Here is a 14,584-nt window from a genome sequence, read left to right as displayed (position 1 = left end):
AATTTAATTGGCAAATAATGAATTAATCCATTAAAAGGCATATAATTAGGTGTAAGCAAGTAATTTTAGATGTTCAATTATAAACAATTTTATAAAAATAATAATAATAAGCAGATTACATGCATTTGCTATTTTTTCTTCCCTATTAGCCAGTCTGCAGATTACCAGTGGCTCCCTCAGCAATCTACTGCTCTCCCTGTACCTCAGATGTTTCTCTGAATATATTTGATTGCCTGCTCCAACCTGGAACTCCCGACTTAGAAGAACGTGATAAAGCTGAAAGTAATGGTTTAAATATAAATATAATCATGGGGGCTGTCCTTTTAATGATCCTTGGGTTTGCTCTCCCTTCCATCTTGGAAACCTATCCCAGCATTTCTCAACCACTGTTCCGCGGCACACTACTGTGCCGCGAGACGGTGGCTGCTGTGCCGCAACGTGAGGCAACGAGAAGGGTGATTTGCGGCCGCCAATAGGCAGCGCTGACCCGCCGGAAAGGAAGCCGGCTGGGTCAGTCTGGAGGGTGCGAGGGCGCGAAGGGTGTTCCTCTGTGATCTCCTCGCGCTCGCTCCCTGAGCGAGGCAGCGCTTCATGGCCGAGGCCGCCTCCCCGCGCTCTCCCCGCGCGCTCAATGGAGAAGGCAGCAGCGCAGGGCGGCGGGGACTCTGGAGCAGCAGCAGCCCCGTCCGGCGGCAGTAACAGCAGCAGCCGCCCCACCTCGGCGGGCTTCTCGCCGTCCTCCTCCGCCAGCCGGGGAGGGCTCTCGGGCCGCCAAGGAGCAGCAGCGGCGGCTACACCAGCGGGGAGGCCGGAGGGAGGCGGCGGCGGCGGCAGCAGCAGCAGCCCCAGCTCAGCCGCGGCCAGCCCAGGAGGGAGCGGGGGGCTGGCGGCAGGCAGGACGACGGAGGTGGTGCTCAAGGGCTCTCTCAGCAAGTACACCAACCTCATCCTCCCTATTCCTCAGTCCCCCACCCATTCCCAACCCCCAGGATTTGCCCTGTCTTTTAATGGTGGTGTGCCGCGTGATTTTTTTGACGGAACAAGTGTGCCGTGGCCCAAAAAAGGTTGAGAAACACTGACCTATCCCAAAGCAGTGCAAGTGTTTTTTTTCCCTGGCATGGCAGAGCCTGTTCCTTATCCGCTTGCTTCAGCACACAACACTAGAAGTCCTTTGTGACTGAGAGAAGCTGGGAACTGGTTTTGCCCTTTTCTACCTTGCATCTTGATTGCTCCTGTCCATTCCATGGCCCCGTTTCCATTTCGCTTCCATTCCCCTTTTGTTCCCTCGGTTGCATCTACAGTGCTTCTAACCATAGCTGAGGAACGGTGTGAACTGATTAATTGATTGGCTGCCCGTTAGGGCATGTTATTCTGTTCACAGTCAAAAGCACATCTGAGCGAAGCATGGGCTCTATCACACTGGTCTTCGGCTGGTAGGTCAGGACCCAAAGCCTGATTTGAGGTGGGTCATAGCAGGAGCACTGCTACCATGCAAATATGTGGTATAAGATTAAGAAATGGGTCCCCACATGCATGTTTGGATTTTAAAAGGGTCCTGGGTCTGGAAAGGTTGAAGATACCCCACCCTCCCCACTTTGGTCTAGTAAAGTCTATCTCCCTAGTCAAAAGTTTCATTGACTCTTTGTGTAAGATTACAGGGAGCAGAAGCAATGGACCTGATTGAAGTTCTCACTGTTTTCTTTCCTCAGTGTCCGAAAGAATGGTTGTGACAGATGATAAGAAGTATGTGCCTGGGCCAAAATTTCCAGCACAAACTCGTTTAGAAATACCTTTCTTTGGAGTTTCTCCATGTTCATCTCTTGTCTTTGAAGAGCCCAAGACAGAAACACAACCTAAGGAGCAGGTTTGTATTACCTCCTTTGTGGCTGACTTAACCATACTGATAGAGTAGCAGGCTTCACTCGGAGAGTGGAAAAACAGAAGCTATAGGTTTCTTTGTCTTAATATCCTGGGCATGCATCCCCTTTTAAAATTTTCATTGGAGCCAAGTTTATTATATCATTGGCTTACTATACAATTTTAAAAGAAATGTTCCTGCTGATTTGAACTGAAGCATACAGCAATACTCCATATATCATGTGATACATGACTCAGATAGACTCGGACCCCTTTAAGAGACAGAGGGCCAAGGGACACCACAACCTCTCATCTGTGGCTAAGGGGGCACTTTCCCCCAGTACTCCTAGAGTTGCTAAAAGAGCAGGTGTCTCTTCGAAACATCAGAAGACTGCTTTCATTATGGGCTGAGTTTTCAGCCCCACTTCCTTGGCTCAGAGGACCTCAGGGGGAACTTCTGTCTGGTATGATGCCGGGGAAGATCAAGGGCAAGAAATTTCTGCCTTAATAATCCCGATTCCATATGTGCACCATGTAATTTATGATCCTGTACTAGATTTTGAGCGTGGCTTTATTTTAGGAGTCTTTTGTAAGATGCTATGGCAACCTGGTTTGGACTATAAAGCAGGATAGAAGAATTCTAAGTAAGTAAACAAACAAACAAACACCTCAGAACATTTGCTCTACTACTTAATTTTAATAGCGGTGACCTCTTATGTATTGATTCCCTGAATTTGTAGACAGATGGCCAAAACAGAGATGTTATGACTACTTTATACCATATGTGGACAAGGTTTTCCCATCAAGGGCAAAAAGCCACAGGGAAAATTATTTATAAGGCCAGATAGCAAAGAACACTCTTGCAGAACACACTATGCTCACAAGAGGGGCTTAAGGATTGCCTTCTTTGGCACATGTCTATTAAATGGCAGCTTCCTATGACCTTGATTGAAAAGTGATCAACTTCACCAGGTCCCATAAGTCCAGATTCAGCAATTAGCTATTCTGCTTCACTTGTAAGCTAATATTGTTGAGAGGGAAACATCTCCTTTTGCTCTCTCACCCTTTCCTTCTTAGCTGTCTGAACTTATAAAACATGGAATGTTTCCACATTTTTTGATTTAGCTGGGGTCTACATTACAGTTATAGAATTGCCAGATTTTATGTTGCTAGACCTTTGGAGATCTCAGAAAATATGTGTGTTTTTAAGCGTGTTGGAACTGAATCTTCTTCTTCTTCTTCCTGAAAATTAATGCTGCTTTATTGCTTGTTAAGGTTGCTTCAACAGAGAGTGAATTACCCATTGTGGAGCCAGTACAGGAGATTATAAGTAAACAGCTGTATTCGATAGAAGAAACAGTCCCAGAAGCTCCAGAAGATTCGGGAGCTGCTGAAGCTCCAGAAGATTCGGGAGCTGCTGAAGCTCCAGAAGATTCGGGAGCTGCAGGAGCTCCAGAAGATTCGGGAGCTGCAGGAGCTCCAGAAGATTCGGGAGCTGCAGGAGCTCCAGAAGATTCGGGAGCTGCAGGAGCTCCAGAAGATTCGGGAGCTGCAGGAGCTCCAGAAGATTCGGGAGCTGCAGGAGCTCCAGAAGATTCGGGAGCTGCAGGAGCTCCAGATTCAAAGCAAGCGACTACCCAAAATTTGAAGGGAAAAAGGAGCCTAGAGTGCTTAGATTTAATTCCACACATAGGTATTTCAAGACATCTACTTCCACTACAGTGGTACCTCACAAGACGAATGCCCTGCAAGATGAATTTTTTGCAAGACGAATGTGTCTTGTGATCTGATGGTGACTCGCAAGACGAATTTGTTTTGCGAAAAATTCATCTTGCGAATCGCGGTTTCCCATAGGAATGCATTGAAATTTAATTAATGCGTTCCTATGGGCAAAAAAAGAAAATTCAATGCATTCCTATGGGAAACCGCAATTCACAAGAGGAATTTTTTCGCAAAACGAATTGACTCGCGGGACGAATTAAATTAGTCTTGCAAGGCACCACTGTATTTGCTTTCAGTGAAGTTCCCCTTCCCTTTTCTTGACCACTCCCCCCCCCCATGCCTCAGTGTCACAATTAGGCTTGAAAGATGCCTTGCCTTGGCTAGAAAAGGAGGCTTTGTTCAAACCTAGTTTCAACAGAGGGGCAATTTCAGGCCAGTTGCAGCTGGGGAGGAAAAGATTAGCCTTATCTATCCAGCAGAGATACACACTCCTGTACATTGAAATTCTCCCCCACCAGCCCCACTACAATTGGACTTGAAAGAAGCCTTCTATTATAGTCATAGGAAAAAAATGTAAGCCTAATTACTGGCACAAGAGTTTAAGAACATCTTTTGTTTTAGTTTCATTCTTTTCTACGAGAAGAGGGCATTGGAGGGCATTCCTTCAACTGAGGATGATATGTCCCCTCTGATACAGAGTCCAATTCTTCAGGTGCTTCTCCAGAGGCAGGGCTAACCTTCTGTTCTGAAGAAGTGTGCATGCACACGAAAGCTCATACCAATGACAAACTTAGTTGGTCTCTAAGGTGCTACTGGAAGGGATTTTTAAAAATTTTGTTTCTTCAGTTCCAGATCAATCCTGCCTCACACGCAGAATGCTTGGTTCCTGCTGGAACTTTCAAGAGGCTGGCTGTTTTCCTTCTTCAGGCCTAAACTTTTTTAAAAATCATTTCCTTACAGCCTGTTTCCCTCCCTGCCCCTTTCCCATTCTCAACCCATCTCTCAATGCATTGAGCACAGACTTGAAATGGAGGACCACAAACCAGCAAATGGGTTTAGGAGCCTTCCCTCACTCCACTTGCATCAAGAAAAGCCCTTTGCCAGGTAGCGCAATGGCATTGCATCCTCTTCTTCAGCACGAATAACTACCCCCAGAAAGCACCCATGATAGACAGTTCTGGATCAGTGGCACCACCTGTAGCTCATCCAGAAGCACCCCAACTTCTTCCCTTTCATATAGGGCAGGAAGAGGACAATAGCATGACCAGCCTTTTGAAGAGGCCCAGCAGAAGTTGGAGCACCGCAAGTCCAGTGAACTGGAACAAGGCCAGGTGCCAGAGGAAGCCAGGGAATAAGTACTCAATTTAACACAAGCCCAAGCTCACTTTAGAGACCTCCCAGAGTTCATACAATGAGCCAAAGACTTAGTGGCTCCATGAGCCCTTCCATCAGAGGCAGCCAGTTCCTTATGTATCTGCTCCATGCCTCATTCACCCCCTTAAAAACACAAGAAGAAGAGAACAAAGCAAAAATTGCTGCATTGATAGACCAAGACATAAACTTAAGAAAATCCACAGTTCCCATCCAGGGATCTCAGACTGCCCTTTGTCCAAGTGGCTTCCTTCATCTGCCTGACCATGAGCGTGTGTCCTCCATGCAAAAAGACCAAACATCTCCAGAGAATCAAGGCAAGTAGAAGATAGTTCTCTAAACTTGTCATAGCATAAAATAGGGTCATATGTCATCGTCCCCTAGGATCCTCTACCTTGACGTGGATGCGCAAAAAACAGCAGGAAAGCGTCTGAAGAATTGGACCCTGCCTATCTCTGCCAGATGTTAATCCAAGGTTGAAAGAATGCTTCTCATGTCAGAGCTCCACAAGAAAATGTCTTCTGCATGCAGAAGGGCACCTTTAGATCCAACCCTTTATTTTCATGTAACTGGTGTGAAGTCTCATAAAACTGAGAGGCTTTTTCATAATTTTTTGTAGATTCTTTAATATATGAAACAACCAAAGGAAGATATTTGAGCAAATACAGACTATTTGACCATGTAAAGGTATTAATCATCATGTTTAATATTTTCTTCCATGTTAATGATGTTTAAATTCCATTGATTTAAACAGAAGCATTGGTCATAACTAACTCCAGTTGAAAACAATAAGCAAAAAGATACTTAATATTGGCCAAACTATATCACTAATTTACAGGGATGATTTTGGGTGTGTGCTTTCTAAAGGCTATCTTACTAACTTACTACATAAATATCCCAGTGTTGATGTGAAGTATAAGTTTCACACCAAATGAAGCATGAGTTCTCAGCTATCTTTCTCTGGAGATCAAAAGTATAAGACAAGAACATGACAAACACTTAAAACAGGCATAGGCAAACTTGGCCTTGCAGATGCTTTTGGACTACAACTCTCACCATCCTTGACCACTGGTCCTGTTAGCTAGGGATCATGGGAGTTGTAGTCCCAAAACATCTGGAGGGCCGAGTTTGCCTATGCCTACAGCTCTCTGCCAGCTTCAGACTCTCCTTTCACGCTCTCCCCTAGACAGAACAACCAGGAGGTGATTCTTAAAGATACAGCAACACCAATTTATTGAGTTTTTGGTACTTCACAGCAGAGGTTGATTGAAAATTACAGTTCTCTTAATTTTTTACTTGCCCAATTTACTGTAATCTCCAAAATGTTAAAAGTTTTCTTCTTTCTCTCTCTGCTGTATCATTCTTAAGCTCGGTAACACAACCACAGCATAGGCCAAAACTTAAATCAGAGCTTACTGTGCAATGAAATAATGGGACGCGGGCGGCGCTGTGGTCTAAACCACTGAGCCTAGGGCTTCCTGATCAGAAGGTCAGCGGTTTGAATCCCCGCGACGGGGTGAGCTCCCGTTGTTCGGTCCCAGCTCCTGCCCACCTAGCAGCTTGAAAGCACGCCAAAGTGCAAGTTGATAAATAGGTACCGCTCTGACGGGAAGGTAAACAGCGTTTCTGTGTGCTGCTCTGGTTCACCAGAAGCGGCTTAGTCATGCTGGCCACATGACCCGGAAGCCGTCTGCAGACAAACGCCGGCTCCCTCGGGCTATAGAGCGAGATGAGCGCACAACCCCAGAGTCATCCATGACTGGACCTAACAGTCAGGGGTACCTTTACCTTTATGCAATTAAATGGTAGTTTCAGAGATATGGAAGGATGGGTCACTGTGCAACGCACAATGAGAGGAGAGATTTCCCCCTCCACGCTCACTTCATTGCGTACTGAACAGCGATCTAATGAACATTGCATCCACCACATGATTGTAACATACAATCAGTATGATTTTGGTTTTTCATGTCCGTTCTTAGTTTGACACATGGAAGTTGCCTTTGGAGACGACTGAAGTTAAGGAAACAGTGTAGGTCTCTGAGGTATATTTTGAGCTATCCAGCTCAATCCTGGGTAGAGAGAGATGTGGCCCGAGTGTTCAGGCATGGCAGTTGAACATTGCATCCACTTCCAGCATTAGCATCTCTTCTGTGCCTGTATCAGATGACTTCTAAAGCATTGGTCTTGGTCCTAAAGTTGGCATTGGTGCAAGACTCATGAATGCTGCCATCTTCTCTGTCGCAGAGCTGTGTTCCTGCCCTGAGGATACAAGGTGTGTCCCATCAATGTTTACCTCAAGGTGGGACTGTGCTGCTTTCTGCTGTGGGGCTCATTTCCCAGATGCTGGTTGTGCTGCTGTTGCCATGGAAGAGCTTAACAGAAAGAAGCAGCACACTACATTTGCAATGTTTGAATATAAGGCAGTGGTGACCAAACTCGGCCCTCCAGCTGTTTTGGGACTACAATTCCCATCATCCCTGACCACTGGTCCTGTTAGCTAGGAATGATGGGAGTTGTAGTCCAAAAATAGCTGGAGGGCCAAGTTTGGCCACCACTGATATATGGGGTTTCTAACTGGGACAACTAGTTATATCATGTTTCTTATAATTATGTGATATTATGAAATATGCTGCATAATTTTTCAAAATCTGTGTGATATGCTTAGGAACCCAAGAAGCTCATGCCCAAGAAGCTCCTGAAAATAGGAAGGTTGAGTCTCAAAACGATGCGGACACCCAAACATACAAAAAAAAGTTTGCTTGCAAAGGTACTTTTTGTTATTCTAACAAACGAAAACATTATCTGGATATTTATAATTTTAACTCAATTGCCGGTTGTTGGGGTGGAGATGAAAGAAAGTTTGTTGTCATTTACATAGTAACTTTGCATGAGACACACACACACACACACACACACACACACACACATATATATATATATATATATATATATATATATATATATATATATATATATAATTTTTTATTAGTTTTACAATTATATACAATAACAAATCAAATGAAAAGGAAGAAAAAGCTGTACCATACAAAAAAGAAAAAAGAACCACAGGTATCCATTTGCAGCTTACATTTCTCAAATAAAATAACATTTTATACAAATTGTCAACCTAGCTTTGTATCTCAAGTTGCTGCATTTTTCTTCCTGGCCTGTGTTTTCCTCTTAACCTCATTTTCCCCAACTCGACTTCCTCCTCTCTTTTGGTTTTATTTCCCATCCAATTATTTTCGTCCCGTTATATGTTCTGCCAGATACTTTTCCATTTAATTTTTAACTATACTCTTACATCATGGTTGCGTACCCTCTTGTTGCATTTTATAATGGTAATCTACTAGTTTTCCCTTTTTTCATTTTGTTTTCTCTTTGGTCTTCTTTACTTAAATTTTACAGTACTCTTTCCTATAAATTATAAATTTTTCCCATTCTTTTTGAAACTTTTGTTGTTTTTGATCCCTGATTCTCCCCGTTAACCTCGCCAGCTCTGAATATTCTATCAGCTTCTCTCTCCAGTCTTCTATCGTTGGAACTTCCATTGTTCTCCACTTTTGCGCTAAGATAACTCTTGCGGCCGTGGTGGCGTACATGAAAAGTTTGTGATCTCCTTTCTTTATACTTCTGCTTAAAATTCCTAATAACATTTCTTCAGGTCTTTTTGGGAACGTGTATCGTAACAGTCTTTTTAATTCATTATATATTTGATCCCAATATGTCTTTACCTTTTCACAGAGCCACCACATGTGGTACTTTAATTAAATTTTATTTAGTTTTGTGGAAATACAATATATTTTGTTCCTTTATGACTGTTCCTCCTTATCAATATCTATATCTGAATTTCTTTCTTCTTCATCAATGCTTTTCTCCTCTCTTTCCCCTAACATGTCTTTCTCATTATCATTCTCTTCCCCTACTATTGCCCCCTCTTCACTACTCTTCTCCATTCCTAAGGCCTGTCCGTATTTCCTTCTAAATTTTCCTATATCATTCTGGTTTTTAACCGTAGTTCTTATACCTTTGTAGTAGAAGGTGAGTCCAACCGGGTTTTCCCATCTAAAGCCAATATCATTTCTCCTCAATACTTTGATGAACTCCCAGAATTTTTCCCTTTTGCGTAACAGTCTGGTAGGCACCTCTTTAAATATGATTATTTCCCTCCCATCGATTGTCAGTTTGCTTATAAAGCTTTGTCTAAGGATTCATTCCTTAAGAACATCGAATTGAACATTACTAAACAATCCCCCGGGAGTTTTCAGCATGAGAGACACTTTTTTTTTCTTCCTCCCAAAAGAGAACACTTCCAATAATATGGCTTGGGTATACTAAGATACCTTTTACATATTAATTTCTTTCTTGGATACTGGCAGCCATTCCACCTGGCTGCAGCAGACACACAGGTGAGGCAGCGCACCCACTCCATTGGGTCAATTGGGATAAGCTGCTATTTGATCTTCCTTCTCTGGAATTGTCTCCTGGCGACTGTTCCAACTGGTCATTGCGCAAGGAGAAAGCTTTGGAACCCAAATTCCAAAGGCTTGTTTTTATTTCTCTTTCCATACCCCCCTTTTTTCACCCTGTCTTTTAAATTGTACATTTGAACACAGGGCATTATAATTATTTTAAAAAGAAATAACAAGGTCCATATTATTGGGGAATGAAGGAAAAATGAGAGCCAGCTAATTTTCTTCAAGAAACGAGCATACAGTGGTGTCTCACTAGACGAATTTAATTCGTTCCACGGGTCTATTCTTATAACGAAAAATTTGTCTAGTGAATCCCATAGGAATGCATTGAAATTTTTTTAAAAAATTTTTTTTCCCATAGGAACACATTAATTGAATTTCAATGCATTCCTATGGGAAACCGCGATTCGCTAGACGAATTTTTCGTAAAACGAATTTGTCTAGCGAGGCAACCTCCGCTAGAAAAATCCTTTCTTTAAGCGAAAATTTTGTCTTACGGGGCGTTTGTTAAGCGAGGCACCACTGTACATAGAGTCTGCCCCCAAATGCAGCACTTCTGCATCAGACAGTTTGCTACTAGAACGTGGGGCATGGTTGGTTCATCGTTGGGTGAAGTGAGGAAGGGGAAATGCAAGCCAAGAACTTAATTTCAGTGGTGTTGGTACTTCTCACTGTGCAGTTATGGGCATGCTTGAGAACTGCAAATGACCCTTCACACTGCATCCAAGCCTCTGGCCACAGGAGTAGCGATACCACTGCTTGACAAAGGTGGACTGTGAGTGACCATTCCCATGCTTTTGTTCAAAGTACTGGAGTTACAAGTGCAGTGGAACCACAATTCTCTTTCTAAGCAAAGTGGATTTGCAAGTCCTGGTTATAATTGAATGTAGTTGGTGTCAAAATGAAAGCAAACCATGGAAGGGAGGAAGGGAGGGAGGGAAGGAGGGTGGGGGTGGGAGTGCCCAAGAACAAGCTTCTTCCAGCATCTCAACCATGGTGCACCCATGATTGTCTGTATGGCTTGTCCTGCAGAATGCTTGCTGCGGAAAAATGACTTTCCTTCTCTTTTGCCCTCTAGAGTGCTATGAGATCTAGAGACCACACATACGCCTCATGTCCCCAATCAGCTATTTCTGTTGGTAAGATCATATGTAGGGAAGACAAGAATAAAAATAAAAATGAAGAAGTAATATTTCACAGTACATTTGGGGAAGACATTGGTTTAAAAACAGAAGTTGGAATTCACCATCGTACTAATTTGATTGTTCTGTCAGCACAAGCATTTTTGCTTGCCCCCCTTATCCCCACCCTGTGAGCTTTTCTGGGTATTGTCTCAACCCCCAGAGTGAACTTGGGGAGATATGGGGCATGCTGGAGAGGGAGAGAGGAGGGAAAACCCCCCATTGCACTAACTGGAGTCCTCTCCTGGCTTCTGCTAGTACAAAGGGTTAGTTGAATCCGTTCCAAAGTACCGCTTTTTGTTTTGTTTTGTTCCATAGTACTTTTAATCTTTAGAGATGAATGAAGACAGTATTTAATTGATATTTTATTTATTTATTTATTTATTTATTGAATTTATATACCGCCCTATACCCGGAGGTCTATTTCTGAACTTTTTAATGCCTTTTGTTTTGTTTTTTTTAAATTGCAATTATCTGTTGAGTTTATGGGAATACTATATTCTGTTGGGAATCGTGTATAAACTAATTCTTTTCCTCTGCCTCATACATTTCCATTTCAGATTCAGTGGGTTGGATCCAGGCTAACTGAGCAGTCCTAACATGGCAATAGTGAGGGAGATACCACCATCTTATTAAAATTACAATTGCCTTCCTTTTGTTGGTTATTCTACCAGTTGCAGCAACTGGTGATAGCTTGAGTTCCTAGGAAAAAGCCTTACGCTGTACAGTTACCATAAATAACCAGAAGATGGAGCATAGGCTACACTGTTTGGAAAATGTGAAATTTGTGAACGCAGTTACTTGTTGAACACTGTAGAGCAGTAGTTCCCAAACCATTTCCCCCATGGATGGCTTGAAAATTGCTGAGGTTCTTAGCAGACCACTTAATGACTTTTCTGACTTGTCATACCAACTGCAATGCGTTGTGCTAGATGCTGTATGATTTTAAACTCTTATTGCTTCTTTCATTTCTTATATTGTATTTTATTATATTGCAATTTGCATTTCGTAAAATTCAAACTGTCATGCAATATAAGAAAGAAAAGAAGCAATAAAAATACAACTAAAAAACAATATGCCTATTTAATGCAAGACATGCCATGGGCCAACTGGATGAAGCTCACAGTCTATGGGTGGTCCAGGGACCACAGTTTGGTAACTCCTGCTGTAGAATGTTATGGTCATCCTCTTGCCAAAGAGAAGCATAGTGATATGCCTGGTGAATTGTGGCTAAAAGCAGCACAAATAAAGACTCTGTATTCTCTTACATAGTAAGCACCATCACCCTAAACTTACTGAAGGCCAAGTTTAGAACTTACATAGCTGTATGAATTCATGAGTAATTCTATTCATAAAACCTCAACACTATACTTAAATTCACACTAGTATGTAATCTAATGTTTAAAAATGCGAAGAAGGAGATATATGAAGGATATGTAGTATTTTAAAAATGGCAGGTAGCCATGTTGTTCCATTAAAAAACCAAAATCAAAAGTAACAGTAGAACGTCCAACTACTATTAGAACCAACTAAAAAGTTAATGATGAATTGAAGTGCGTGGGCTGCAGTTCCATCAACAGTTTCATCAGTCTGGATATTAAAGAAACAATTGGCATGGGGTCAGAAAAGACTAGTCTTACTTTCTCTGTAAGCCGTCTTGAGTCCCTGTCAAGAGAAAAGGTGGGGTATATAGATTGCTATACAGTATTTTTGTAGTATTTTTTAAAAAATGGAATGGAGGAGACATTCTATTTTTCCAATCTCTCTCTCTCTCTCTCTCTCTCTCTCTCTCTCTCTCTCTCTCTCTCTCTCTCTCTCTCTCTCTCTCCCTAGTGGTGGCATGAAAGCCTTTGTCAGCAGTTGTCTGTTCCAATTAGTGCTAAAGGCAGAACCAGAAGATAACTGCTTGCATTTATATTTTCAAAGAGAGAGCAGTTGCATGTGCTTGTAGTTGTAGCCATTGATGCAACCTGAACTGTTTTGGGGTTTGTTGCTCCTTGGCACACAGAAGCATTCCCCCAGTACTATGTTTTCATCATTAAAAAAATCCTTCCAGTAGCACCTTACAGACCAACTAGGTTTGTTATTGGTATGAGCTTTCGTGTGCATGCACAACTGCAACAGGTTGACGACTGCAACAGGTTTATCACACCTATCAGCCAATCACCCATTTCCACCACCGTTCTGAGTAATACCCCTCCCCACCCTCTGACTATATATAAGGCTCTGGTGACTTCTGTTTCAGTGTATCTGAAGAAGCGTGCATCACACGAAAGCTCGTACCTATAACAAACTTAGTTGGTCTCTAAGGTGCTACTGGAAGGAATATTAGCCATGCTGCCTAGGGCTGATGGGAGTTGGAATCCAAAATATCTGGAGGGCACCAATTTAGGGAAGACAGCTAGTGTATAGGATTCCTGCCTTGAAATGGATTCTGTGGAATTTCCAGCAGAACTTGCTATAGATTTATAAATCTCTGCCACGTATGACAACTTGGGTAGGAGTATTACTCTGGAGCAGGGTAAATTAAATTAAAGAGTATATGTAATCTGCATGTAACAACAGATACAATTTGTTTAGAGGGCCAATACCCCAAAAATGATCAGGGGTATATAATCATGTACATATGGATTAAATACAAAAGCAGGTAAGAAATGACTGTAGTTTTGTAGTTAGTGTTGCCTCTTGAGTGCTGACCTTAAGACCTTGAAGTTTTAGCCATATAAAGGCTTTCTAATTAAGTAAGCAAATGCCTATCAATATTTATGCTTCATAGTTTCAGGCACAGCTTCTCTATATTAATCCAGTCAAAGGCAGCAGAAAGAATGAGAGAAAGAACAGGCAAGATTCTTTCTCCTGGTTCCTCCTGGTTCCTCCAGGGAGAAGAACTGTCGCTCTTGTCTAGAAATTCTTGGATCCACTGGAGAATGCCTTTGAGTCACCATGTTTTAATTGGGTTGGATCCTCAATGAGTCTTCCTCCACCATCTCAGTGAGGGAATCAGAATGAGAAAAACAGAAAAAGCATAGACTCTAGCTTCCATGGTTAATAGAATCAGCAAGCTGGCCCTACATTCTTAAGCAGCCACTAAGCTGAAATCCAAAATATTAAAATGGTTAACTGCTTATCCTGGATGGAATAGCTCTGATACTTCCTTAAGTAGAAAAAATGTCTCTTTTGAAAAGGGGCAGCAGGGAAGGCAGGAGTTTCTCTTTGGATCAGTGTCCAATCAGCACCCATCAGGGCCAAGTTCAACACTGCAAGTCAGTCTATGATTTTACCAAAATTCCCACCATTGCATGGGTACTGACTGTTGTTTCTTTTGGAATTAAAATTCACTCCATATGTTAAGAGTGGGTCCAAAATTCACCAGCTTAGATTCCTTACAGGGGTGTCAAACTCAAATTCATCGGGGGCCACACCAGCAGTTTGGTCACCCTCAAAGGGCCGGTTGTGTCTGTAGGACTATGTGTCCACTCTTTATTATCATAAATTATTGTCACTGCATTCAATTATTACTGTTTTTTGTAATAATGTAAGCTCATTCCCGCCCCCACGCGGATCACATTCCTGCGTCGTGGCGCGTGTGTGGGAGGGGATGTAAACGAGGGAAATTTGAACAAAAGGTGGGGATCGACGGCTTCCGGGGGGGGGGCTCAACTAAACCTTCGGCAGGAAGGAGAAAGCCACTGCTGGGATTAAAAACCTGCAGATGGAAAGAGGGCTTCCCTCTCCCGCCCTGCGCACACCCAAACCCCGCTAGGCAGGATGCCACACGCTGCAACCCACTCCGTGCTTTGGAGAGGGCCAGGAACATGCGGAGCAGTGCCAACTCCCTGCTTTGCTTTTGCATCCTCCCTCCTCAGCGCCAGAGTCCCTTCCCCTCGCGCTGAGGGAGGGCAGCGGATTTCCCGAGGAGGAAGGCGGCGGCAGCCCCAGCAGACGTGCATTTTCACCTCAGAGCTGCTCTTCCCCCCA

The 14,584-nt window shown here is 43.0% G+C and overlaps 1 protein-coding gene across 1 annotated transcript in view; it reads left to right on the top strand.

Moving 5' to 3' along the window:
* The window catches only part of LOC118080053 (uncharacterized), an 81,166-nt gene that overhangs the window by 48,439 nt on the left and 18,143 nt on the right, over positions 1 to 14,584 (top strand). The window contains exons 21-26 of the mRNA XM_060271025.1: positions 150 to 282; positions 1,710 to 1,864; positions 3,133 to 3,550; positions 5,570 to 5,637; positions 7,616 to 7,717; positions 10,504 to 10,736. Of these exons, the coding sequence (XP_060127008.1) occupies positions 150 to 282; positions 1,710 to 1,864; positions 3,133 to 3,550; positions 5,570 to 5,637; positions 7,616 to 7,717; positions 10,504 to 10,736 (1,109 nt within the window). The remainder of the gene's footprint in view (positions 1 to 149; positions 283 to 1,709; positions 1,865 to 3,132; positions 3,551 to 5,569; positions 5,638 to 7,615; positions 7,718 to 10,503; positions 10,737 to 14,584) is intronic.

This window comes from Zootoca vivipara, chromosome 2 (assembly GCF_963506605.1).
Source record: "Zootoca vivipara chromosome 2, rZooViv1.1, whole genome shotgun sequence".
NCBI classification, from domain to species: Eukaryota; Metazoa; Chordata; class Lepidosauria; order Squamata; family Lacertidae; genus Zootoca; species Zootoca vivipara.
The sequence above is the reverse complement of the archived record's forward strand: the minus strand, read 5'-3'. Positions and strand labels throughout refer to the sequence as shown.